The sequence below is a fragment of the Sus scrofa genome, chromosome 8 (genome assembly GCF_000003025.6).
Source record: "Sus scrofa isolate TJ Tabasco breed Duroc chromosome 8, Sscrofa11.1, whole genome shotgun sequence".
NCBI lineage: Eukaryota > Metazoa > Chordata > Mammalia > Artiodactyla > Suidae > Sus > Sus scrofa.
In genome coordinates, this window is record NC_010450.4 from 113315410 (window position 1) to 113340086 (window position 24677).

Below are 24677 nucleotides of genomic sequence, written 5' to 3' on the forward strand. Positions count from 1 at the left end.
GGGACAGAGCCAGGGCCCCTGGCACCTTACTGTGCATTTTCTCATGAGGGACTCAGCAGAGAATATACAAGTTATAACAGGGGTGTGCTGCCTGGTGTGTGAGGCCTCTGTGAAATTAAAATACAGTTCAGTTAAGGCGTGGGGAATTCAAGGAGGGAAGAGCTTGCTGAAGAGGAGATACTGGGGGGTAGGCTGGGAGGGAGCATTTTATTCTTACATTTTTGAAAAAATAGTAACTTAATCAATAACAAATAGGAGTTCCCATCGTGGCTCAGCAGAAACAAATCTGACTAGTGTCCATGAGGACACAGGTTCGATCCCTAGCCTCCATCAGTGGGTTAAGGTTCCGGCTTGCCATGAGCTGTGGTGTAGGTTGCAGAGGCCACTTGGATCTGGCGTTGCTATGGCTGTGGTGTTGGCCAGTGGCTACAACTCCCATTCAACCCCTAGTTTGGGAACCTCCATATGCCACGGGTGGGGCCCTAAAAATTAAAAAAAAAAAAATAGTAACAAATAAACATTTCACATTAATGTCAAAAGAACCCAATCACAGGATCCTAGATATGCAAGTCCTTTTGCTCAGCTGGGTGGCAGCAGTCTCCCATACGGTCCCTCTTTCTAAGGTCATTCTGTAAAATATGTTAATGTGGATTTCTTTTGCTCTATCACTGGCAGAGACCCTGGGAGAGTCTGAATATTTGGAGTTTTGATAGAATGATATTTCCAGTAGAGGCTTTAGACACACGCCATTAGGGCCAGTGCGTGAATACAGGTGTTGGAGGATGATTTGAACTTTCCCCTTTTATTTCAGGGTGAAAAAGGAGCTATGGGAGAACCAGGACCCCGAGGGCCTTACGGTCTGCCCGTGAGTTCTCGCGATATTTACCCCCTTCGGTGTAACTGGCCTGTCCCTGACGCGGTTAACCCTACCCTCATGGGGAGACTAATCCTGTTCTAGGAGCAAAGAACAGCCCACTAATTCTCTGCAACACCATTGTAACCGTGCACTTCAGAGCAGGTCATATTCGTGTCATATTCTCACAACCACATGCAGTCAGTCACACCCACACTTCACAAGACTGAAGATTGTCCAGATGAAGTTGTCCATAGGATGGTCAGTGCCAACCTCAAAGCAGGATGTTCTCCCTGGCCCATAATTGGCCCTTCCTTGGAAAGTCACTAAACCCGAAGTGGGTGTGGAAGCTTTATTTAAAACAGCTCTCCTCAGACTCGATTTGTCCTTATAGATTACTTACTAAAATTCCTCTTGCTAATAGCAGCTATTTCTCAAATTGATGTTTACAATGACTTTGATATTTCTGACCTTTCTAAATTGCTGTAATGACAAGTGATCTTCAGAACAGAGAATGTTTCTGTCTTCTGAAAATTTTCAATGACACCCACTTCCAATAGAGGCCTCAGGTTTGCTTCAGAACATTATCTTTGGGATAATTAGAAATGATTCAGTGGCATTGGGTAGGACTACAGTAGACATACACTGTCTCAAGGTATTTAACCCCTATGTACCCTCCACATACCTTGTACTTTCTAGTTCTTATGAACTGAAAGAACTTAAATCATGATTACTTGAGTGCTAAAAGAGGTACCGATTTGGAAACAGATCTCAGAATCTCATTGATGGGATCAAAGCAACTTCACAGTCACTTTGGGTGGTTCGATTGTGTGTCCCTGGTCATTGCCCTGATAATCTGAACCATGGGAATGAATTTATCATCTTTGCACAACAGTCTTGTACTCCTTTTATAATAGAGGATCATTCATTTACAAAGCGTTTTTAAATTGTGATCTTCACTCCCTTGATATTCATGAACAAGGTGCACATCTAGCCAAACTAAAACTGTATTTAACAATAAACGGTTTTCACATTCTTTACCCATTTATGAGCTAACTATTAAGTTGTCGAACTAAAGTAGCATTGATTTGCATATTTTATTAGTGCTGGTGTTCTTAAATCAACTAAACAGTATTTTTGCTTTTGACTTACTCCTAGGTTGATAGCTTGCATACCAAGCATTAAACTTCAGCAAAATATCAGACTATTTAACCCGATATATAATAAAACATTTTCATGACCCTTAACTGCAACATTAACATTCACTTCACTTGACTTAGTGAAAGAAATTTTTATTACTAATCAGTAGAGATCTTTTTTTCACATTTCTGAAGCAGTTGTTCTAATTCTAGTGTTGCATGTCCAGGCAGGCTTAAATAGAACAATAACCTATTCATGAAACTTAGGAACACTAATGTAGTTACTATGGTTCTTTGGCAGGGGAAAGATGGAGAGCCTGGTCTTGATGTAAGTAATTCATACAACAAACATCTTCCCATTATAATAGATGCTGATGGTCTCCATCATCAATAATAGCAAGAAAACATCTAATTTTTTTCTGTGCACATAGTTTATGCATACAGCATATATTGCTGTGCATATAGAGGGCAATATGAAATACATCACTAGTGTCTGCATGAGAGAGGCATAAAAGCAAAAACTGTAATTACCCGGTATAAAATTAATGACTGGCATTTGATAGGGGCACTTCAAAATACTTTCCCATGTTAGAAAACATTAGCAGTCATACCATTTATTTAAAAATATTCATAAAATTGAAATATCTTTCACGTGCTACCTTTAGGGAATGGTATATTATGTTTATTCTCAAAGCTGTTATGTAATATTTTTCTTTTTAGCATAATGCCCCTATATATCTTATGGTAACATAATTCTATAAAAATGGAGAATGTCAAAAGCCAATCCCTATTAAAATGATTACTGCTTATGCTGTATTATATGAATAATAGCCATAGCAAAAATGGTTGTAGCTCTTGTTTACTGGTCACCTGCTGTGTGCAGACATCATTCTGCTACTTTATGTATATCACTGCATTTAACACCCACGCCAGCAATTGTGTGTGGATATTAACCTCATTTTACGGTCAAAGGACTAAAATGCTGAGGTAAGTGATTTGCCTGCAGCCACTCAGATCAAAGAACTTGCCAGGATTCAAACTAGGACCCTGATATTTGCTCCACTACACATTTCTTAGTAGAGAAAGCAAGAAACCTATCGAGTATGATACTTGAGATGTTAGACAACTTATTTCAAAGTGCTACTTTACCAACTAAGTTTTGAAATGTGGGGGGCATGCCATGTTTCTTTATATTTGCATTCAGAAACATGAAATCTTATTTTTAATGTGATGTTACTAGAGTTACACCAATAGATCTTTTTGGCCTGCTTTTTATCCTGTAGGGTTTTCCTGGTCCACGAGGAGAGAAGGGTGATCTGGGAGAAAAGGGGGAAAAGGTGACCTTTCCATCCTAGCATGTGCCTGTTTGATTTTCTGCTTCTGTCTGCTTGGCTCTTCAACCTATGAGATTCTTTCATACATCTAATCTTTCTCCATCCTGTGCCCCAAAAAACACTGATGTCGGTTCTGAACAACCAGGTCTTCACAGAGGAATAGAGAAGGCTGCACTGCAGGAAATAACGGCACTGTTCGCATAGGAAAAAAAAATCTACAATCCCCAGATAGCCAACCTACAATCTTTGGACCACCTGACACCAATTAGTTGAAACATGAAGTTTCCAGGGGTTTTTGAAAATGGTCAGGAAGAGGCATTCATTACATTAAAGTAAAATTAAATAGCACAGATCTGCAGCGGTCTTCTGGCAGAGCTTACCTAACCCTGTAAATCCAGCATCTCATTTCTCTTCACAATATCCCCAGTAGAGACAGAAGATGTGTTGTGTATCTTGATTTTTTAAATTGGAAAATAGAAGACAAGCAGTGAGACAGATAAACCCCTGTGTCTGTTACAAAGGGACCAGAGCTTGTTGCTTTCAGATGCTGTAGATTTGGGGTTTTGGGGGGGGGGGTTGGTTTTTTCTTTTTGTTTTTGTTTTGTCTTTTTAGGGCCACACCCATCACATATGGAAGCTCCCAGGCTAGGGGTCCAAGAAGAGCTGTAGCTGCCAGCCTACACCACAGCCTCAGTGATGCCAGATCTGAGCCTCATCTTCAACCTGCACTACACAGTTCATGGCAATGCCAGATCCTTAACCCACTGTGCAAGGCCAGGGATTGAACCCATGTTCTCATGGATACTAGTCTGGTTAGCTACCTCTGAGCCACAACAGGAAATCCTGTAGATATTTTTAAATGAAGATATTGCTGTGTTTTATGAGATTGGTATTTAGGTTCTATCTCAAGACCATCAGCTCCAGAGGATATATGAGGCAAAATCATGCAAAATGGTTTTATGTCTGGAAGCAAAATTTTCACTTTTTTAAACTACTTTTTCCTTTCCTCTCCCCTTAGCTTGGGTCTTTGAAGAATAATTTTTCTATATTGGACCCAACCAAAGAAGGAAAAAAAAAAAAACAAAAACTCAGCACCTCTATAGAATAATGAAAATCTTAAAGTGGCTGAAACTGTACTTTCTCAACTCAAAAAAAATTTTATTTTTACTTCTTTGTGCATTTATTTTATGGATACTGTTCAAATTTAATCTGATTCTATTTTTCAGATTAATTTATGTCCTCTCCTTAACACACTAAATTTTCTTTTTTCTTTCTTTTTGTCTTTTTTTTTTTTTTTTTGTCTTTTTTAGGGCTGCACCTACGGCATATCGAAGTTTCCAGGCTAGGGTTGAATTGGAGCTGCAGCTGCCAACCTACACCACAGCCATAGCAACTTGGGATCCAAGCCACATTTGCAAGCTACACCACAGCTCACGGCAACACCACATCCTTAACCCGCTGAGCGAGGCCAGGGATCAAACCCACATCTTCATGGATACTAGTCAGATTCATTACTGCTGAGCCACGATGGAAACGCCAACACACTATTTTCAAAACCCTATAAATTCTCTTTAACACTGAAGCTCATAGCTGTTGAAAAGCAAGGCCAAGTGAGAATTGGCCAAAAAGGGGTATTAAGCCTTGAGCATTACTCTGGCTTCCCCTTGCTAGGAAAGTTCGTGTGAGTGGTTATATAAAAGCACCAGCATTATCATCATCAGTATCATCACATTTATGGAATGCTTATTATGTATTTTTCCAAGAGCTTTACATATAAGTCTTAATCCTTGTAACAACTCCCTGAGATTGGTGCTGTTATTGTCCCCATTTCACAGACAGGGACACTGAGACATAAAAGAAAAGTTCTTTTATTCTGAATTGTAAATTCTAACTGTAAAACAAACGTTTTGAGAGAAATTGTACATGCAAACTTTTGACCTAAAGTGTCACCATTATGAAGATATTCATTTTAATGATCTTTTAAACAAAGAAGAAATTACTGGTATTATAACTTAGGAAAACCTGAAGCTACAAATTTAATCCTCAGAATAATGTTAAAGTACATTATTATGTATTTTTAAAAAATATCTCCATATTTCAGATTCCATGATTAGAATTTTATATTTAGGAAAATTTGCCCCAAATGTGAATACTTCATGTATGTTATTCTTTGACATGAGATAAAAATTAGCAAGAGCCTTTCTGTGTTCATACCCACAAAGACAGATAAGACAGGGAATTACTAACTGTTACAAAACCATGCTGAATAATAAGAACATCACACATTATTCTTTGTATAATAGTGTCTGTTTCCATAGAGCACGAGGTTGACTATAATATTACCAAAAAACAATTCCCTCAGCCTGTTACAGTCGACATTCATATGACACTTTTCTTTGAGTGATTAATCTAAGTTGATTAACCAATGAAAAATGAATTGAGTCCTAAATTAATAATACCCAGCACACCTGGTGTCAATCACATCTATGTGAAGAAGAGTCCACTGCCTCCCAAACAAGTTTAAATCAATTTTATGTCACGGCACTGAAGCTGTTTGCTGAGGAAGAGCGTTGATTCATCTTGCAGGAAGGGAGCGAGGGAGCCCTCACTTCACTTGCAAAAGCTCCTCCCATCTTCCTATCACACCTACTCTCATTTCACCCTGGCTTCTCCTCAGGTCTTTGCTTTTGATCATGATCAACTAAACCACACAGAATTTCTTTTTCCCCCATATTAGAAAAACCCAAGTGGTTTTGATTCTGAGCCTTCTGATGCAATCTTTTTGGCACACAGGAGATCAATGTGGAGTGAATGCATTAATCTGAATGCATATCTCATCTAGATCTATTATGTGTATGTCTTTGAATATTCATGTTGTTTTGCTTCTGAAATTTTTTCAGATTTATTGTATCTGCCATCCTGATTGATAATTTAAATACACGTTGCATAGTATTTTGTATGTATTCCATCCTGCACCAGCTTCTCGTCTATAAATATGCAGAGATATTTATGCTAATGTGAAACAGCTGAGGTGCATTCCTTCCTTCTCCTCCTTTTGCCTCCTTTCCTTAATTCCTCCATCCCTCTGATCCATGCAGATTTCCACAACCTTTACCTTGATTCCTAAATACTAATTTCCATGGCTCCATTCCTACTATGTAATTATCCTGCCTACCTCATTTTTACTGTAAGCTCCACTGAATCCAAACTGCTTTTCCTCTCTTGGAGAGAAATTTTTTTTTTTTTTTTTTTTTTGGCTTTTGCTACCTTGTGAGTAAGCTGGAAATCCATTTACCATTGTGAACACCCGGCAGGAGATCAATAGTGAATTAAAGAACATCTTTGCGTTTATAAATAAGTCTGTTTCTCCAATTGGTGTTACTGAGAAATCTTAGCACTTTTAAAATGTGTTTATCTGACGTATTGAGGAGAGCATTTGCTTTCCGTTTCCTTAAAAAGAATATTGAAAGAAAGAGAAGTATATTTTAAGACATTGAATATGTTTAAATGAGAGCTACAAAAAATAATGCCAGAAGATTGAAACATTTCAAAAGATAGAAGCTGTTAAATACTTTTTCCTTTTCCTCTGGCTCAATGTAGCTTTCATCTGCTATAGAATTAGAAAAAAAGCAAGTTGGCAGCTATTGAAAAATGGGTGAATTCCCACCCAATTATTCTGTTCTTCTTCTGAACCTCACTTGCCCCTGGCTGGCTTCAACATGGTGTCTGTCATCCTCCCCAGATTAGTGGCATGAACAACTCCTTCACAAGGACCACGGCACTGGAGTCTAAGCACTGATCCTTCTTTCTGATGTGTTGGCTTTTAAGTTCTCCTTCTTTCATCTTGTTGAGTATTTTTAACAAAATCTCACATATCACTGCTCAAAATCCACTGCCCAAAATCCACTGCCACTCTGAAAGTCTAGGTATTTTTTTCATAATAGTGTGCCTTACCTAAACTAGAAAACAGTGGTAAATGCCCTTCCAGACTTTTATTGGCTAAACCATCTTTTGAATCACCATTATTGCCCCCCAAAATAAAACCTGTCTTCTATTTAAACCCTTGTATCCACAGGGGGAAAAGGGAAAGAAAGGCAAAAAGGGGCCTAAAGGGGAGAAAGGAGAACAGGGTGCTCCTGGATTAGATGCACCCTGCCCGTTGGTATGTCTCACTCATGTAACTGTCTCCAGATGTCACGTGTGGAGGCTCAGCTGGGAGAAGAGCAAGCTGGAGGGGCCAGGCCAGCAGGGGTTGGTTCCGAATGGGGTCTTTTAACATGGACTTTAAAGTTCCCAGAAATAACCTCTGGGTTATCTTGGTAGGTTGCACATCTTGTCTCTGACCACCAGCTCTGCCTGGTTTCTCAACACTCAAAGTATCGATGTGCATTCAGGGTGTGAATGCAGGATCCGAGGGAGAGCCAGCGCTCCTCCGTGCCCTCCAGACAGCAAGTTCCCCATCCCAGATAAAGCCTAGTTTTAGCAGATTCACCTAGCAGAATTTTTTCATTGGCTTCTGAAGAATTTTAATGAAAAAAACCAACAGGCACTACTGTATTTCATCCAACCTCACTAGCTGTTACCTGTCCCTTCAGAGTTGCTCCTCTCCCAGCCTTTTGTTAAAATGGTTATTTCTTTAGCAGTATTTGTGTTTCAGTGATTTCTTCTGTTTAGTAACATTATGAGTTAATCTTTACAAACAGGGATTCCGTGGCGTTAAGGGGGAAAAAGGGGAGCCAGGCCAGCCTGGCCTGGATGGGCTGGATGCCCCTTGCCAATTGGTACAGTATTTCTCTTTCCTACCACCCTGCATGCAATTCCTGTTTATTACATATTCACCTCTCTCAGTGTAAAGTGTTACTTCTGGAGCCAGCTTTACACGATAAACATACTACATGCATGTGCACGAATAGCTCCTCCAGTGACTGCTGAGTGACGAGAGCAAGCATGCATTTCTATCAGTGACTGCAAATAAACCTGCTGGCATTGTTCTCACAACTGACACAACCGCCATGTCTGTTCTGGGGATTGTCAATTTATTCAATAACTATTTCAAGATTACACTAAACGTCAAAAGTCATTGTTTTTTTACATAAAAATTTTCTACGTAAAGGTACTTCTAGGCCATAACTTTGGGTTTTACCCCTAAATTTAGCTAGTGTTATTTTTTTCTTTCTTTAAATGAAATAAAGGTATTTTTGCCTCTTCCACTAAATTTCTGTCGGGCTGTAAAGACCAAGCCTGCAGAGTTAAGCTTCTGTGGTCAAGAGTTAACCAATCAAGGATATGCTGCTTAAGAGGCCATAGGGAAGAAAAGCAAACTTCTCTGAGCTTCTGAGGATGATAATAGTCTGCAGCCCAAACCCTCCGCTTTGTCACATAACCTTTTCAATTTAATGGTCTCTCCTCTTGAAACTCACTTTCCTAAAGTAGACAGATCTCCCCTATCTCCATTGGCATGAACTCAAAATCCTCCTTATACTAAAATCTAAAATTCTACTGGGTGATCCCTCTCCTTGTACCAATCTGGCATTACCGAATTTTTCCCAAATATATTAAAGTTATTTCAAAGTGGGTTTTCTTACATTTAAAAAGAAAATATAGCCATCTTTTCTGAGGTATAAAGTAAAACTTTTTATGGTTGTGTTGATGGTTATACTTGGTCTGCATGTTCTTATATTATTCTTAAGTACTAAGCATGATTCTTTAAAGATAAATTTATGTTACTCAAGTCTTTTAAGAGATTGTATTTGTTTAAAAATGTTATTTAGTCAATAATTGCAATGAGAAAAATCTCAAAATGATGTGCCTAGTCTTTTATTTTGTTTGCTTGGTATTGATAATATATAATATTTTATAATCATTTTGTTGGGAGAAAACACAAGCATGCTTCATAATATATCAACTCCTCCTGCCTTCTTTGTATCATTTGTATCTGAAGAGTGCCTCCACTTTAAATGGAAATAAATTTTGCAACATTTAAGAATCTCTTGTTTATTCAGAATTTTTAATTGGCTTCTGAAGAATTTTAATGAAAAAACCAACAAAGACTATGAATAACATTTTACCATAAAGCTAGAGACTGGCTGCCTATCTTTTAAATCAGTCAGTTTAACATGTTCTGCTGTATCTGCTTTCAGTATAGAAGAGTGAAAGATACTGGCATGTGAAGAGCTATAAACTTCAGATAGAAATGGTTCATCATTTATTATTCATCGTTTTCATGCATCCAGCCATAGACCAGGAAGAAAGTTACTTCAGTTTATTGAATAAAGATAACTGTAAAATATGTTGTAATACTATTAAGGGGAAATAGTAGACATCTATCATTTAATGGTATAACTAAGTAGACCACTAGGCTTTGCAAATAATTTTTCAAAATTAAGTATAGTTCATCCTATATTTTATGTATTTTCAAAATATGTGCTCCCTTTGGAAAACATTTGCATTTTCTTCATTTTAATTAAAGTTGGGTAATCTATTGGGAGTTGATAATTAGTAAAAGATGCCTATGACTAAAAGACACCTAGCAGATAGAAATCCATTTTTAAGCCTCTGAGCATGTTAACTATGAAATATGATCACTTTTGTGGAACCTGAGGAATTCTTATTCTTCTCTTTAAAATAGGGGCCGGATGGATTGCCTATGCCTGGCTGCTGGCAAAAGGTAGGTTTAGAGAATTATTTCTGAAGAAGCACTCTCCCTTTCTCTTACGTGGCCTAGCCTTTACCATTTAGAAGAGATTTTTAAAAATGTGATGTTCCTGAAAGTTGTTTGGGTATTCAAAAGCAAAAAACTTCCATCTCCAGAATATTTTTGATGGTATTTACATTGATTTCTTCCTAAACTGATGAGTGAAGATAGTTCTTAGCAAACACTGTAATTTGGAACCTTCTGTACAGAGTTAATCTTCTCTTCGGAATAGAAAGGGACAGTGCACCTTGACAAGAGTTTGCTTATCTCAAACTCCTGGCTGTTTAAAATTATTCTTAATTGTGATTCTTTTTCTATGTATACTCAGTTACATAGGCAAACATGTAAATACTTGGTAGAACCCTGTCAATATCAGTCACAAAGCTGAGAAAGCAGAAAATGAAAGCGTGATATTTTTTTTCTTTCCAATGATGTCTTGATATCTTTAGGAGAATCTGACTGTATTTGTCAGTGTTGTTTTTAACTTTTTAAATTTTTTTTTTTTTTTTTTTTTTTTTTTTTTTTTTGGCTGCACCCACGTCATGTGGACCTGCCCAGGCCAGGGATTGAATGCACCACAGCTGTGACCCGAGCCACAGCAGTGACAACACCAGATCCTTAACTCACTGAGCCACCAGGGAATTCCTAAGTCAGTGTCCTTTCTGTCAGTGTGCATGTGACCACCCATAGATACTGTGAGTGTATTGAGCAGGGAAGATAACTCATCCAGCCTGGAGACCCTTCTCTATACAAAGTCTGCTTGATAAGCCTTTTCATATAGGCGACATCATTTTGTTTAATCCTCATAATAATCCTAGAGGGGATTATTGTCCTCAATGATGCTGATGAGGGAAGCGAAATTCAGAGAATTAACTTCCAAGAGCACAGAACTAGAAGGAGACAGTGGAAAGCCATGGCAGAACTTGGAGGGGAGAGACCTGTATGCACTGTGCTGATCAGAGAATACCAACCCTTTACACCATAACCGTGTGAACTTAATTGTAAAGGTCAGAAGGTTAAAGGAATTCCGCTGATGTGAAAATGAGCTGGAGGGAAGTATACATGCCCTTTCATCATTCTGAATTGTTTTCTCTAACACCTTGTAGCTTATTCAGTTATTTGCGACAGGCATGCTTCATGGGCAGAACTATGCAGGACAGCAGAAAGATGAGGAGAGACCAAATTCTTATTTGTCTCTCAGATCATCAACTCCGCTGGGGAGGAAATCCTGCGAAACTCGCTCTCTCTTGCTTCACTCCTTATACATCACTTGGCTGGGAAAGAAGATCCTTCTCTCCCAGTAGTGTCATTTATTTAGCAGCTCCTCATGCTCCACTTTCAGCCTGTTAGGTCATGAGCTCCATCACGGCTGAGGTCAAGCAGTTCTCGGGAAGATGAGCCTATCGTCATATTCTTCTTCACCTGAGGAAACGATCCTTTCATCATCATAACCTCTGTTCTCAGAATTTTTAATACCATCCTGAGCTGGAATTACCATTTACTCCTTAACCTTTGCCCTGTAATCTAATGCTATCATGATTTTTTAATCCAGTCATTGGCACACTTTACACGGAGGGAGATGTGAAAGGCCTACTTTAGCCTCTGACACTACTCAGAACTTGGGTTTGCATCATTTGGGGCAGTTTCTTAATCACTTCCTTTTGTGAAGACATAAAAAGAATGGCAGCAACCAAAGGACTCATCGTCTCTTTGGTTCATAAAATGGCCAAACCTAGTCACATGAAGCTAATATGAGTAGCTCAGAAAATCAGAAATTTCCCTTTTAAATACTTATTTTTCCACAGATATATACTATGGTCCACATAAGATGAAGGCTCTCTTAAATCCAGCTTCTTTTATATAAAGAATAATAACTTGGAGTTCCTGCTGTGGTACAACAGGATCGGCAGCCCTGGGATGCAGGTTTGATCCCCGGCCCTGAAAAGTGGGTTAAGGATCCAGTGTTGCCACTGCAGTTCTTATTTGAACCCTAACCCAGGAACTTCATATGCCACAGGGCAGCCAAAATAGAAAGAAAGAGAGAAAGAAAGGGAGAAAGAAAGAATAATAACTCAATGATAGAACTTCAGTGATGCTTACCAACACTCCCCAACTCAATCAAATGCAAACCACAGGGAACATCCTCTCCTAACATCTCCCCCCAACCCCCCAAAAGAAGAAAGAAACAATTAGACAAACACAATGCTTGGAGTTACCATCGTGGTTAACGAACCCAACTAGTATCCATGAGGATGTGGGTTTGATCCCTGGCCTCACTCAGTGGGTTAAGGATCCGGTGTTGCCATGAGCTGTGGTGTAGGTCGACGACATGGCCCAGAACCCGAGTTGCTGTGGCTCTGGCGTAGACCAGTGGCTATAGAAAGAAAGAAAGAAAGAAAGAAAGAAAGAAAGAAAGAAAGAAAGAAAGAAAGAAAGAAAAAGAAAAGAAAGAAAGGAAGAAAGAGACAAAATGCTTCAAAATCTCTTTATAGTCAGCTTCATTATCTCAAATACACCGTTGGTCAAATCGATTTTTAAATGATATTTTTAAAAGAAGGCCAGTAGATGTTAGTCCTGTTTTAGTGGACCACTCTTTGTTTTTTTGTTTTTTTGTCTTTTTGCTATTTCTTGGGCCACTCCCGCGGCATGTGGAGATTCCCAGGCTAGGGGTCCAATCGGAGCTGTAGCCACCGGCCTCCACCAGAGCCACAGCAACACGGGATCCGAGCAGAGTCTGCAACCTACACCACAGCTCACAGCAACGCTGGATCATTAACCCACTGAGCAAGGGCAGGGACCGAACCCCCAACCTCATGGTTCCTAGTCGGATTCGTTAACCACTGCGCCACGACAGGAACTCCATGGACCACTCTTTGAAATACTGTGTTTAGAGCACAGTGGTAAATGTTTGAAAATTTGTTGTCTCCACGGCAGAAATCATTGTGATTAATGAACAAGTCCTGTTGGTCATACTACTCTCAATAGTAATTGTTTCGTGTAAAACTATTTGACCTTTGCTTAAATTACTTTTCTTTTTATAAATAGCTAAGTTCTCTAAATTTTGAAGAATAACGATGTGCCAGTTCACACTGCAATTCGTACAGTGAGTAAATGACAGAATTTATGGTTAAGAAAATACTTACAAGCTATTAAAGTTATCATCCATCCTCATCCAGAGATTAAAAACTACTTAATCAGAAAAATACCTATAGTCTTTTTTGGCCATCCCACGACATACGGAGCCGCAGTTTTGACCTACACACGACAGCTGTTAGCCTTCATATTTTTGAATGTTTCATGAAATTTTGTTTTTCCAGATAGGGATGACAGGCTTGCAACAGAACCTTCCTAAAGGTGACAGATTTTTTTTAATTAAGTTTTAAAATCTGGGAATAAAAGAGAATCTTTAAAATTTTGTATACTATTTGTTTTGTAGATTATGACAGAGCATTGGTTTCTCCAAAAATACTTCTGCTTGAATTTTGAAATAAGTGGGGGTTTGGAGATAGGAATACTTCCTATTGACAGATTCTCTGGCCTTGGCATGACACGTGTAAATAAAATAAAGATCCAAGATCTTTAAAGATCACAAAGTACCTGGCCTCTTAAGCACACTAGATAGAGCATCTATTTTTACTGGAGAGAGAAAAGCAAATTTTTTAAATTATTGAACTGAAAGATGACTCGGGATTGCGTCACCATAGTGGTGGGGAGCTGAAACCATCTTAATCATTCTCCTCTGGACGTTTTATCTTTCTCACTGATTTTTCTTGGAGTAAAAGTCAAAATTGTTGCCAAGATCTGCTCTATAAGTTATATTTCAAAGACTATTGCTCCTCTCTTCTCTCAGACTTAACTTCAGTTCTAAGAAAACCTTAAAATTATGGCTGCTCAAAGCAGGAACCAGGAGTTCCCATTGCGGCTCAGCAGGTTACAAACCAGACTAGTATCCATGAGGATGTGGGTTTGATCCCTGGCCTTGCACCATGGGATGCTGGTTGAGGATCCAGCACTGGCACAAGCTGTGGCCTAGGTGGCAGATACAGCTCAGATCTCGCATTGTTGTATCTATGGTATAGGCTGGCAGCTGCAGCTCAGATTCAACCCCTAGCCTGGGAACTTTTATATGCCGTGGATACTGCCATTAAAAAAAGAGAGAGAGAGAGAGAGAAAGCAGGTACTTCTAGTTCTTTAGATCACAATGGAACCCGTAATCCAGCTGGCAGATCTGACAGCTGAGAAGTCTATCCTGCACACCCTCCATAGCAGGGCAGGGCTGGCAAAAGGTCAGGGAAAACTAGAATCGAGGAGAGTCGAGTGTCATGGTCAGGCGTGGATGAAGTAAACATTGCCACTGAGGTCAGGATCCTCAGCCTTTTCCACGGTTGTTTTAATGTTTGGAGAAGACTCCATAAGCCATAAATGGGACATGGATTTTCTTTCTTTTTTTTTTTTTTTTTTTTTTTTTTTTTTTTTTTTTTTTTGCTTTTCAGGGCTGCACCTGCGGCATACCAAAGTCCCCAGACTAGGGGTCAAATCCGAGCTGCAGCAGCTGGACTACACCATAGCTCACAGCAATGCCAGATCGATCCTTAACCCACTGAGCAAGGCCAGGGATCGAACCTGCATGTTCGTGGATACTAATCAGGTTCATAACCTCCTGAGCCACAATGGGAACTCCCTGGATATGCATTTTTCATTATGACCCATCTCTGATAAAATCCTAATTTTCTGCTTTCCCAGAATAGTTACTGAGACAGACACTTCTCACAAACTTCTTGGTGGCAAAATTAAAATGTAGGTTGAACCTAGGTTGAAATTTTTGATGACTTACAAAAGAATAATGTATAGAATGCATTGATTAGCTCAGTGACTTTTTTTAAAAATTAAAAACCTATAGTCAGGGTTCTACCAGTTTTCTTAAAATAAATGTCAATGTGGAATGTTTATCCTAGACTACTAATTCTGTGTATTTGTCTTTTTTTGTTGTTTGTTTTTCTGCAGTGATGAATCTAACCTTCTGAGCATGAAGTTGTGTATATAAGGGTCCCCTTTTTATATTTATAGATGAACATTGAATTGCAGATTTTACAAGTCTGAGATATGTTTACACATAGCTGCTTCTTCCGGTTCGCAGTAGTACACATGTCCACTTTTCCTTTCCTTACATCCGAAACTGGGAACATGTGACACCAGTGAGAAGCCTACTAAAAACATAGATTAGTATCTCTCTTATGTGAAGATATGTATTTATATGGACATAGTGATAGAGATGGGTTGTTCTTGCTATTTTCTTACTTTGGGCTTGTTAATTGCATGGACAAAAAAAAGTGCCATGAGATAGTTTACATAAAATTGTGACCAAATACGGACTTGAAGCTATGACAGTGTACCACACTGACTGATTTTAGAATTTAATCGTCACATCCCTACTCACCGATGTTATCCACACCCACACCACTCATTGCAACTGACTGAAAAAGCATGACCGTGTGCCAGGCCTGCTTGCTGTGCAACTTCAGATGCTAGCATGCCACATGCTGGGTCCTTTGATCACATCTGAGCTTTTATTTCTTTTGTCATCTCAAGGGGGTTACACCTTGGCTTATTGCCAAAAAGTGATAAGGTGGCGGAGAGCACACCCACAAATGGTCTTGTATTTTGCGGGAGCTGCAGTCCCGACTGCAGATCTACAGCTTCCAGTGGTGTGGGCTCATGTGGCCTCCTTGGTTGAAATGTCAAGGGGCTGAGCTGGTTGCCGACGCCAGTTTTCCTTGGGCTGCCCTTGGCTGTGAAGACAAGGAAAGAGGACCAGTTCAGCCTTCTGCACTCTCGTGTGACCAAGTAGGAAAGAGGTTTACAAAGGCAAGCACCCCGGATAGCAGACTTCTGTTCTTTAATCAACTGAATTCCAGCAAGTGCTTAAATGGGTGCTTTCGGAAAATGACAGAGGCATACAGCACTTCTTGGGGGTAGGAGATTCTTGATGGCCGCCCCTGTTCCTGAGGACAAGGCATGCGTACATCCCACCACAGCTCAGGTTGCTGAAGAAACTGGCTGAAATAACCTCTCTTGAAGATGTCTGAGAGCTCGCCCTGCAATCTCTGCTGAAGCTGACGTGGGAGCTTCCCTCCCTTCCGAGACCCAACCCATGTTAAATGTTTTCTACAAAGTTCTAGAAACAGTAAGGTATTTTCCGTTCTTTTTAATATTTTTTCTTTTCTTTTTTAGTCCCAGGAATATTCAGGGAAGGTTTTTTTTCTTTGTTTTGTTTTGTTTTCCAGCTTTTGCCACAGTTATTTTGAATGCTTTTTTAAAAGAAAATCTTCAAATCCTAGTAACTTGGTACCAACAGTCAAGATGACCTTTTGCTAAGTGCTCTCTCATTCTGCATAATTGAAGAGATTATAAAAGAAGCTCCACTTTCAGTTCAGTCATTGTAAAGCATCAAAGGGAAGCAATTTTTCAGTCCTTTTTGCCTTTTTTTCATATGATGAATATAACATGCATAGTGATTATCATTTAAGATACCATCAAGATTTGGTTACATTTAATAGTATTAACTCATTTCTATTGCTTGTAGTTCGATTTAAACCTAAGTTTTGTCTGTACTTAGATTTCTTTCTTTTTTTACATTTCTAAATGTTTGTCTTATGCACAGACCAAATCTGAGATCTCAGAAAGCTGTGAAATATAGTTGCCATAAAAAGAGTATTTTTCAACTGCTTGCTCAAAAGTTACCTAATTGTATTAGACTGAGCATTTCTTTGCACAGTAAAGAGCTGATAGCATGTTTGAAATGACTTATTCTAAGTGGAAGGATTACATAGGAAGAAACATCAGTGAGGAGCAGTCACTCTTTCAACCCACTGGATGGTATAATTTCTGACTTCGTGCTATTTTGTGGAAATTTTTCTGGTTTCATGTAAGGGTTTTCACCACCAGAGAGGAAATTGCCACATCATTGGCTTATGGTGACAACAGTTAAGATATGATTTTAAGACAAAGATCCTAAGATCCTTCTCATCTCTTTCATATGATATAACCAAATGCTCAATTATACAAAATGCCTTCTTTTTGTTTCCATTAAGTTTTCAAGAATGGAAAGATGTTTGAACAAATCTATCAATCTAATTGGTAGCATTTTTAGTAACATTCCACCCTTTGAAACCAATTTAGCGTTTTTAAAACAACAGAGGGCATTTTCTACCCATCTTTTGTATGACTTGGTTAGGATAAGGCATTTTATTCAATGTCTGAAACATTTGCTCTTAAACGATTTGTAAAAATGAACTAAAGCGGGTAAAACTACAATCTTTTCAGAAAAACAAACAGTGGTGTCTTGAGAAAAATCTGGTGGCTGTATTTCTTCCTATCTTTCTTTCTACTCTTCTGGTAAAGATATTATGATGGATCACTATTTAAAATTGCACAGCTTCAAAAGAGAATACCTCAGCATTGAAAAAGAAACATTTCACATACAAAATATATGTATATATATTTTTTTAAACACAACCCTTTAAGAATACTGTTCTGTCCTATGTGTATATTGAGGTTTTGCTCTATCACTGATTTGACAATATTGACTTTTATTCCATGTTAAAGGGAAGCTATAAACTTCCGTATTCCTTGAGGAAAACAAAAGGACCACGGTACTCACCTTTGTTCTATGGAATGACTAGGTCTTAACCACCATGCATAATCTTCAACTTTTATTACTCAAATATTTTAAAGTATTCATTTTGTCATCAATATAGAGAATCCTCAAATAATTGCCTGATGAACTTAGGAATGTGTCTGCTAATAGATGTGTTGGCAGGTACATATTTTTCTTTAAGATTTCTTTCTTTTCATTTATATTATTGGAGAAGATTAAGAAAAAATACGTGAAAGACACATTGGAAATAAGTCAAGATCAGGTTCTATTTCTGATAAGCATCCTTTAAGGATGCCACATTGGTATGAAAGACACATTGGAAATAAGTCAAGATCAGGTTCTATTTCTGATAAGCATCCTTTAAGGATGCCACATTGGTATGTGTTTTAGCTTTAAAATTTTTTTCCACTTATGTTGGTGCTAATGTATTTCTTTTCTTTTTCTTTGTGGACAGTGCAGCTCTACTATGGATAATTCATCTCTTTGTGTAATAGCATTCCTAAACTCTTAGCGTGTGATTTTATTTTTAAAGTTCATGAATTTTATTTTTAAAAGTTCGTGAATTTGCTATGATTTCTTAATGTAGAAGAAAACACAGCCATGTACCTGTAGATGATATGTGCTTACTTGGATTGTGGATCCTCTTATTTCATGCTCATTTCATATACCATCTGCCTTTATCAACTTTCATTCTCATCTTTTAGCTTATGTAAGTTGATTAAGCGTGCCAAAACCAATGTTAGACAAGTCTGCACATGATCATACAGTACCTGACACATAAATATGCCAAAATTTTTCTTCTCCTTTCATTTTCATTATGAAAAGCAGTCTTGAAGGATTTTTCTTTCTTATTTCATTTCATAGGAATCATGCCACATGATCATACAGTACCTGACACATAAATATGCCAAAATTTTTCTTCTCCTTTCATTTTCATTATGAAAAGCAGTCTTGAAGGATTTTTCTTTCTTATTTCATTTCATAGGAATCATGAGAGTATCTTGAATTTCTACCAAAAAAAAAAAAAAAGTTTGTTCCAGAACCCTGTGCATGATGTTCTGATGGCACAGTAAGAATTTGTTTGCAAATAGTTCATTCTGTATATCCTTTGTCTACTATATATAGACACCTCTCTACTAGTTTGGAAGTGGTCAAATCAGCATGTCAGTACCTATGGAAAAATTAACTGATGTATTATATTTTTATCACTTAGAAAAAATGCTTAATTTGCCAAGGTTTTCTTTTTAATGTTACTATTGTAGCATAAAAAATTAACACCACTTTTCATCCCTTTTTTTTTTTTTTTTTTTGGCCACTATATACAGCCTTACCCAGAAATAAGTTTTAAATGTAAGGTGAGTGGCATTTTAATATCTTCTAAGAAGTGATCCTAGGAACATGCAGAGATTGATATCTGAAACCTTATTTTTCTTTCTTGATAATCAAGCTGTATTAATAATTAACATTACCAAAAATGAACTTTTCTAATTTTTACCAAAAAAAAACAACCTTGCTATCTTTAGAAAGTCAAGTCCATAGCAACTTATGAACTCAACTCAAAAATAGTAATTAAGAACAATCACGTGATTCTGGCTGTTAAAACAGTTCATTTCTAGTGGAATTAACATACTTGACCATTTATGATTCTGCTAAATTATTATAGAATGTAAGGACCTTCAGTCCCTACTCTTTCTCATTTTTGTTGAAATGTCTTCATATTGGCTATATTTACTTATGCCGTAGCAGAAATACCCTTCCAACTTAAATTTTTAGTGGATTTTGTTTTTGCTAATACAACAGTGAAACATTATAATGGCATTTCTGATTTTTTTAAATGTATTTAAATGCATACCTTTCCCCACACTGCTTAGTGACAGAACTGTCCTTTTGGAAGTAAGAAGACATTTTCAATCTGACCTGTTACATTTGATTTATTGATAACAAAGTATCAACATTTCTCAAAATTACTAATAAATTGGATTCACAAAAGAATGTCTTACATATTACTGACATTTATGTGAATATTCTTTATACTGGTGTAAATGTTTCATGCAATTTAATAACATTTTTAAAAGATGTATGTATCTAATTTTCCTTTAGAAAATATTATATTTTTATTTGTATTTTTTACATTTAAAGTTCATCTCTATGTGCAGCTATTTTTATATTGCCAAACAATCACATAAATGAAAAATAAGAGAAAAATGCAAAAAAAGTTTTAGCAAGCATAACACTGCATATTTTTCTTAATATTTTGTGGGCCAGTCTCATGTGATTGATTATTCTAAGAATGTGTTGTGTCTTATCACTGTAAATATGGCACAAACCTGTTTTTCTTGGTAGTGTAAATAATTGAAAAATTGAATTCTCCGTTTGATTTCTCATTTCGATTTCATTATAATTTCTCCAGCTGACATTGCCAAATCAAAGACCAAAAGACGCATGTGGTTTTTGATTTGCAGCTTGGAGATAATTGCATTGTGCTCAGTTTCTAATTTGTTTTTATTTGCTTTTTTAACTTGCTTTCAGGGTTCCTAGTTTGTGAGAAGTTGATCTTCAGAATTATTTTTACACTATTTATGACTTATTTTCATAATGTAAAAAGTGTGTAATTATTACAATATTAATCCAAACAATGGTAATGAATTGTATTGTTATAAAGCTTTAATGATGCACGAACACCTTGGTCTGATTTTTCTGACTTAAACACAGTCCCTAAAGAATTTTAATCTGCTTTTCTACAAGATTGCAATACCACCATTCAACCTAGTGCCTAGTACTTTCTGTTTATTAGATAGTAAGAACTACACTGAGCTTCTCCTTGAAACTCACTTTTCTTCCCAAATTTCCCATCTTGATGAATTAAAATTCCTTACACTGCATTGACTCTTATCTTCACCACATCAAACCAGTCATTATAGTGTCATTAGAATGTAGTACCTCGTAATCACTTCAATGTGTTGAATGATGAATGACTGAATGAAAGCCTCACTAAAGTCATCAGTTATTTTGGGGTCCTAACTGAAAGAACGCACTTAACAGCCTTCATCTTTCTTCCCCTAACCAATGGCATGAAATGGGGTTGACCACTGCCACGCTCTTAAACACTCTTTCCTTTAGTTCCCATGTCTCTTCACTCTTGTTTTCTCCTACTTTTCTTTCTCATGTTCCTTCGCCAGCTTTCTCCACTACCTGATTACTAAATGATGATCCTCAGGACTCTGACCTTTTTTCGCTTTTGCTCTCCTCTGCCACCCTCTCTCCAGGAAAGCTCATTCACCCCTACACAGACCAAGTTTCTATGTGCATCGCAGATTTTCTTCTAACTTCCTGACCAGCTGTTATGGGCATGTCCACCTGAAGGACCCACAGGTAGCTCAACATCGTCACACCTGGTTCTTTTGCAGACTACTGTATTTCTGTGAGCATACCGTTTCCCACCTGCCATCCAAGCAAACATGGTAGAAACTTCACAGTTAATCTGGACACTGCCTTCTGCTCATCACCACCCATTCTTTCATCTATACAGCATCAAATCATTACCAATCACTTTAATTCTACCTTCTAAATATCTCTGAGAGCCACCTCCCTTCTCCTCAAACCCATTACCATTGCCTCAGTCTAGGCGCAAGTTCTCGCTTGAGCTTTGAAGAACCTTCTAACTGGCCTCTCTGCCTCTAATAACCACCCTCCACCCCATACTCTGTATCACTCTGTGGGCAATGATTCAAAGAAAGCAAATATGACCATGTCTTATATATTCATGAATTTAACCTCCCACTTCATTTCATATAGAGTCAGAGGCAAGTGAAATAAACACTTATGAAGAAATTAAAATATATGTTCTAAAATAACCAAAAGAATAAAGTTCGAGGTCATAAAGAAAGTTGTCATGAAAACATTTTAGACTTAAAATTGTGTGGTTCTGAGCTTCTCATGTCTATAACCAAAAAAGAAATGTCAGTAACATGTTTATATCATCCACAAAATGAAAACATACTACTTCCTCAAAAGAATCAAAGCTGACTGATAAGAAATGTCTTTTTTTTTTTTTTTTTTTTTTGTCCTTTTGTCTTTTTAGGACCTCGCCCACAGCATATGGAGGTTCCCAGGCTACAGGTTGAATTGGAGTTGTAGCTGCTGGTCTACGCCACACAGCCACAGCCACAGCCACGCCAGATCCAACCCGCATCTGCGACCTACACCATGGCTCACAGCAATGCCGGATACTTAACCCACTGAGCAAATCCAGGGATCGAACTTGCAACCTCATGGATCCTAGTCAGATTCGTTTCCACTGCACCACAATGGGAACTCCAAGAAATGTCTTATGTGAGATTCTTTATAGAGGGCATTATCGTTTAGGGCACACCTACAATGAACATAACAGGGTTTTGTTCATTATAAGCCAAGTGTATATTCCAAAACCAACCTCACTGGAAAGAGTTCAGGGATATTAACCATGCTCTTCCCTTGCGTAAAATCCTACAGTAGTCTCCCATCATTGTGCAGATACTTACTTTGGTATAACGTACAAAACCTTTTATGATCCCACTCTCCCTAAATTTATAGCATCATGTCTTGCTGATCATCCATCCCCACCCAAAGGTTTTCCCATGTTGAATTATTTGAGGATCCCTTTAGCTGCTTCCTGGCATGAAACAGTCTCCGTCCTCATCCTCACCACCCACCTAAAGAATTTTTGCTCTTCTAAGACCCAACCCATGTGTCAACTGCCTAAATACCCCTTCCTGCCATTTTTCAACGTTCTGTCTTCTCTGCTCCAGTAATCGCTTTTACTTGTCACTGCTAAACCACTTACCCAGTTGTTGATAATTGCACATTTATCTGTCTTCTCCACTAGATGATGAGCCAAGGATGAACCCAGTTCATAGGTTCCTGGTAAATATCTTTAAATGCCAGGTCAGGACAAATTTCAAATTCCTCATTTTGGTTTACAAGCTTCTTCTTTACCCAGCACATAGCTATTTCTCTAGCCCTACCTCTCATCATTCTCCTCCCTGCACTTTATCTAGACAACCTGCCCTTGCCTTTCAGTTCTTCAATCAGGCTTCTCTCTCTCACTTTCTCATCCCTTCTTCACCTAAAATTCCAGTTCACCTCCCTAACTCCTACCTATCCTTCATGTCTCAATTTAGACCTTGCAACCTCTGCACTCCCCTTGCATCTTGGATTTCATTTATCACAGCAGCACTTTTTATGATATTCCTCCCAGAGAGGGATATCTGTCTTGTTTGCTCTCTCTCTCTTTTTGTTTGTTTTTTTTTTTGGTTTGTTTGTTTGTTTGTTTTTCTTTTTATGGCCTTGCTAGGGGCATGTGGAAGTTCCCAGGGCCAGGGATTAAATCCATGCCTGTGTTGTTTGCTCTTATACCCTTCATGGCCAGCACAACGCCTGGCAAGGAGTAAATAATTGTTGAATAAATAAGTGAATGAAAGCAATTGCCCAAAGGGATATAGAACAAACCATCCAAGAATAACATAAGCAACGGGGTGCGAAAATATGCAACAGTAAGCATCTAATTCTTGTTAAAATTTGCATAATGGGTCCACTGACTTAGACATGATGACACAATTCTATGGGTATGTTCTTTTCTATTCCCTCTCAACATTAACATCAAATCGGTGTCAGAGCTCTCTTGTGGCTCGGTGAGTTAAGGATCTGTCATTGTCACTGCAGTGGCTTAGGTTGCTGCTGTGGTGCAGGTTCAATCCCTGGCCCAGAACTTCCACACGCCTCGGGTATTCCACAAATAAAATCATTAACTATAAGACTATATACCAGACTGTTCAGGAAAAGGATAAAGGATACGGTCTCCATGCAACACAGTTTGGAAAATGCTGCTCCACAGTATTATTTGATCTAACTCAATCAGCACCTGCCACAGCTCAGGCGTGCAGACAGTCCACATGCCATGTGCCATGATGCTCAGCCTGCCTTCCTGTCTTTGGAGCTGCTCCAAGGGATGACTCTTCAAAGCTGCCGTCACTGGTAGCACCACACTCTCTGGCACATCTTTCCACTCCTCCTTTTCATTTCCATTGCTACCCTCACTCCCCTCTTTCGTCTCTTCCAAAATGTACCAGGATTCACTTCTAAGCTTGAACTGGAGCTTGATTTCAGGGTCGACGCATATCCATCTGTCAAAGCAATGACAAGATGCAAGAGTCAGAAAGTCTCACTTGGGAAAGGTGTTCTAGCAGAGTGCGTAATAGGCATTCAACCAGAAACAAACTTCTCTGGCTAAATTATGAGTTTGTACTTGCAGCTTGAAGGGGAGGTTGGAATATGAGAACAAGGAAAGCAAGTGAGTCATATTTATATCGAGCCTATATATCAAGTCACGGACCAAGAAGATAGGAACACTGAAACTGCCAGACTGTGGAAGAAATAGCTGTTGACTCCACCTGTGGCTGAAATGATTGGTAGATGGGCAAAGTATCAAATATTTTAGCCCTACAGTATTGAATAACTGGGGTGTTTCCTAGACCATTCTGTCTCCCTTTCATAAAATAGAAACAAACATAAGCAAGAGCAAGTGATAATGGCAAAATTGAGTTAAAATGTTGGACAAGAGAATTTATCTTTGGATGGTTTTCACCGCAAGTTTTGCACTATTTACCACTTTAAACTTACTGCCCATAATTTGCCATTCACAACATACTGTCATAATTAGCTCTCACTTTTCTTTTTTTAATTCATCTTACAATTTTAGTGCTGCTCTGAAAAGGCCACAACAGTAAAGGTATCTTTTCTGCTTTCATTGATATTAAAAGAATACTTTCCTCCCTGACTCATCACTCTTCCCAAAAATCCAGAAGGGGAAGAGAGCCTTATTATGTTATGTTCATGACACACACAAAAAAAGGGGCAGAGGTAGGAAATACATAACACAAGAATAGCATGTGGTAAAATTCAATAGATATTCCTGATAAAAAATCAAATAGAATTGTTTCCTTAATCTGATATAGGGATGAAT

The 24677-nt window shown here is 38.2% G+C and overlaps 1 protein-coding gene across 1 annotated transcript in view; it reads left to right on the forward strand.

Moving 5' to 3' along the window:
- The window catches only part of COL25A1 (collagen type XXV alpha 1 chain), a 469169-nt gene extending 448813 nt beyond the window's left edge, over nucleotides 1-20356 (forward strand). Inside the window, 6 exon segments of the mRNA XM_021101684.1 lie at nucleotides 812-865; nucleotides 2294-2320; nucleotides 3276-3329; nucleotides 7402-7488; nucleotides 9955-9993; nucleotides 15025-20356. Of these exon segments, the coding sequence (XP_020957343.1) occupies nucleotides 812-865; nucleotides 2294-2320; nucleotides 3276-3329; nucleotides 7402-7488; nucleotides 9955-9993; nucleotides 15025-15027 (264 nt within the window). The 3' untranslated portion in view covers nucleotides 15028-20356.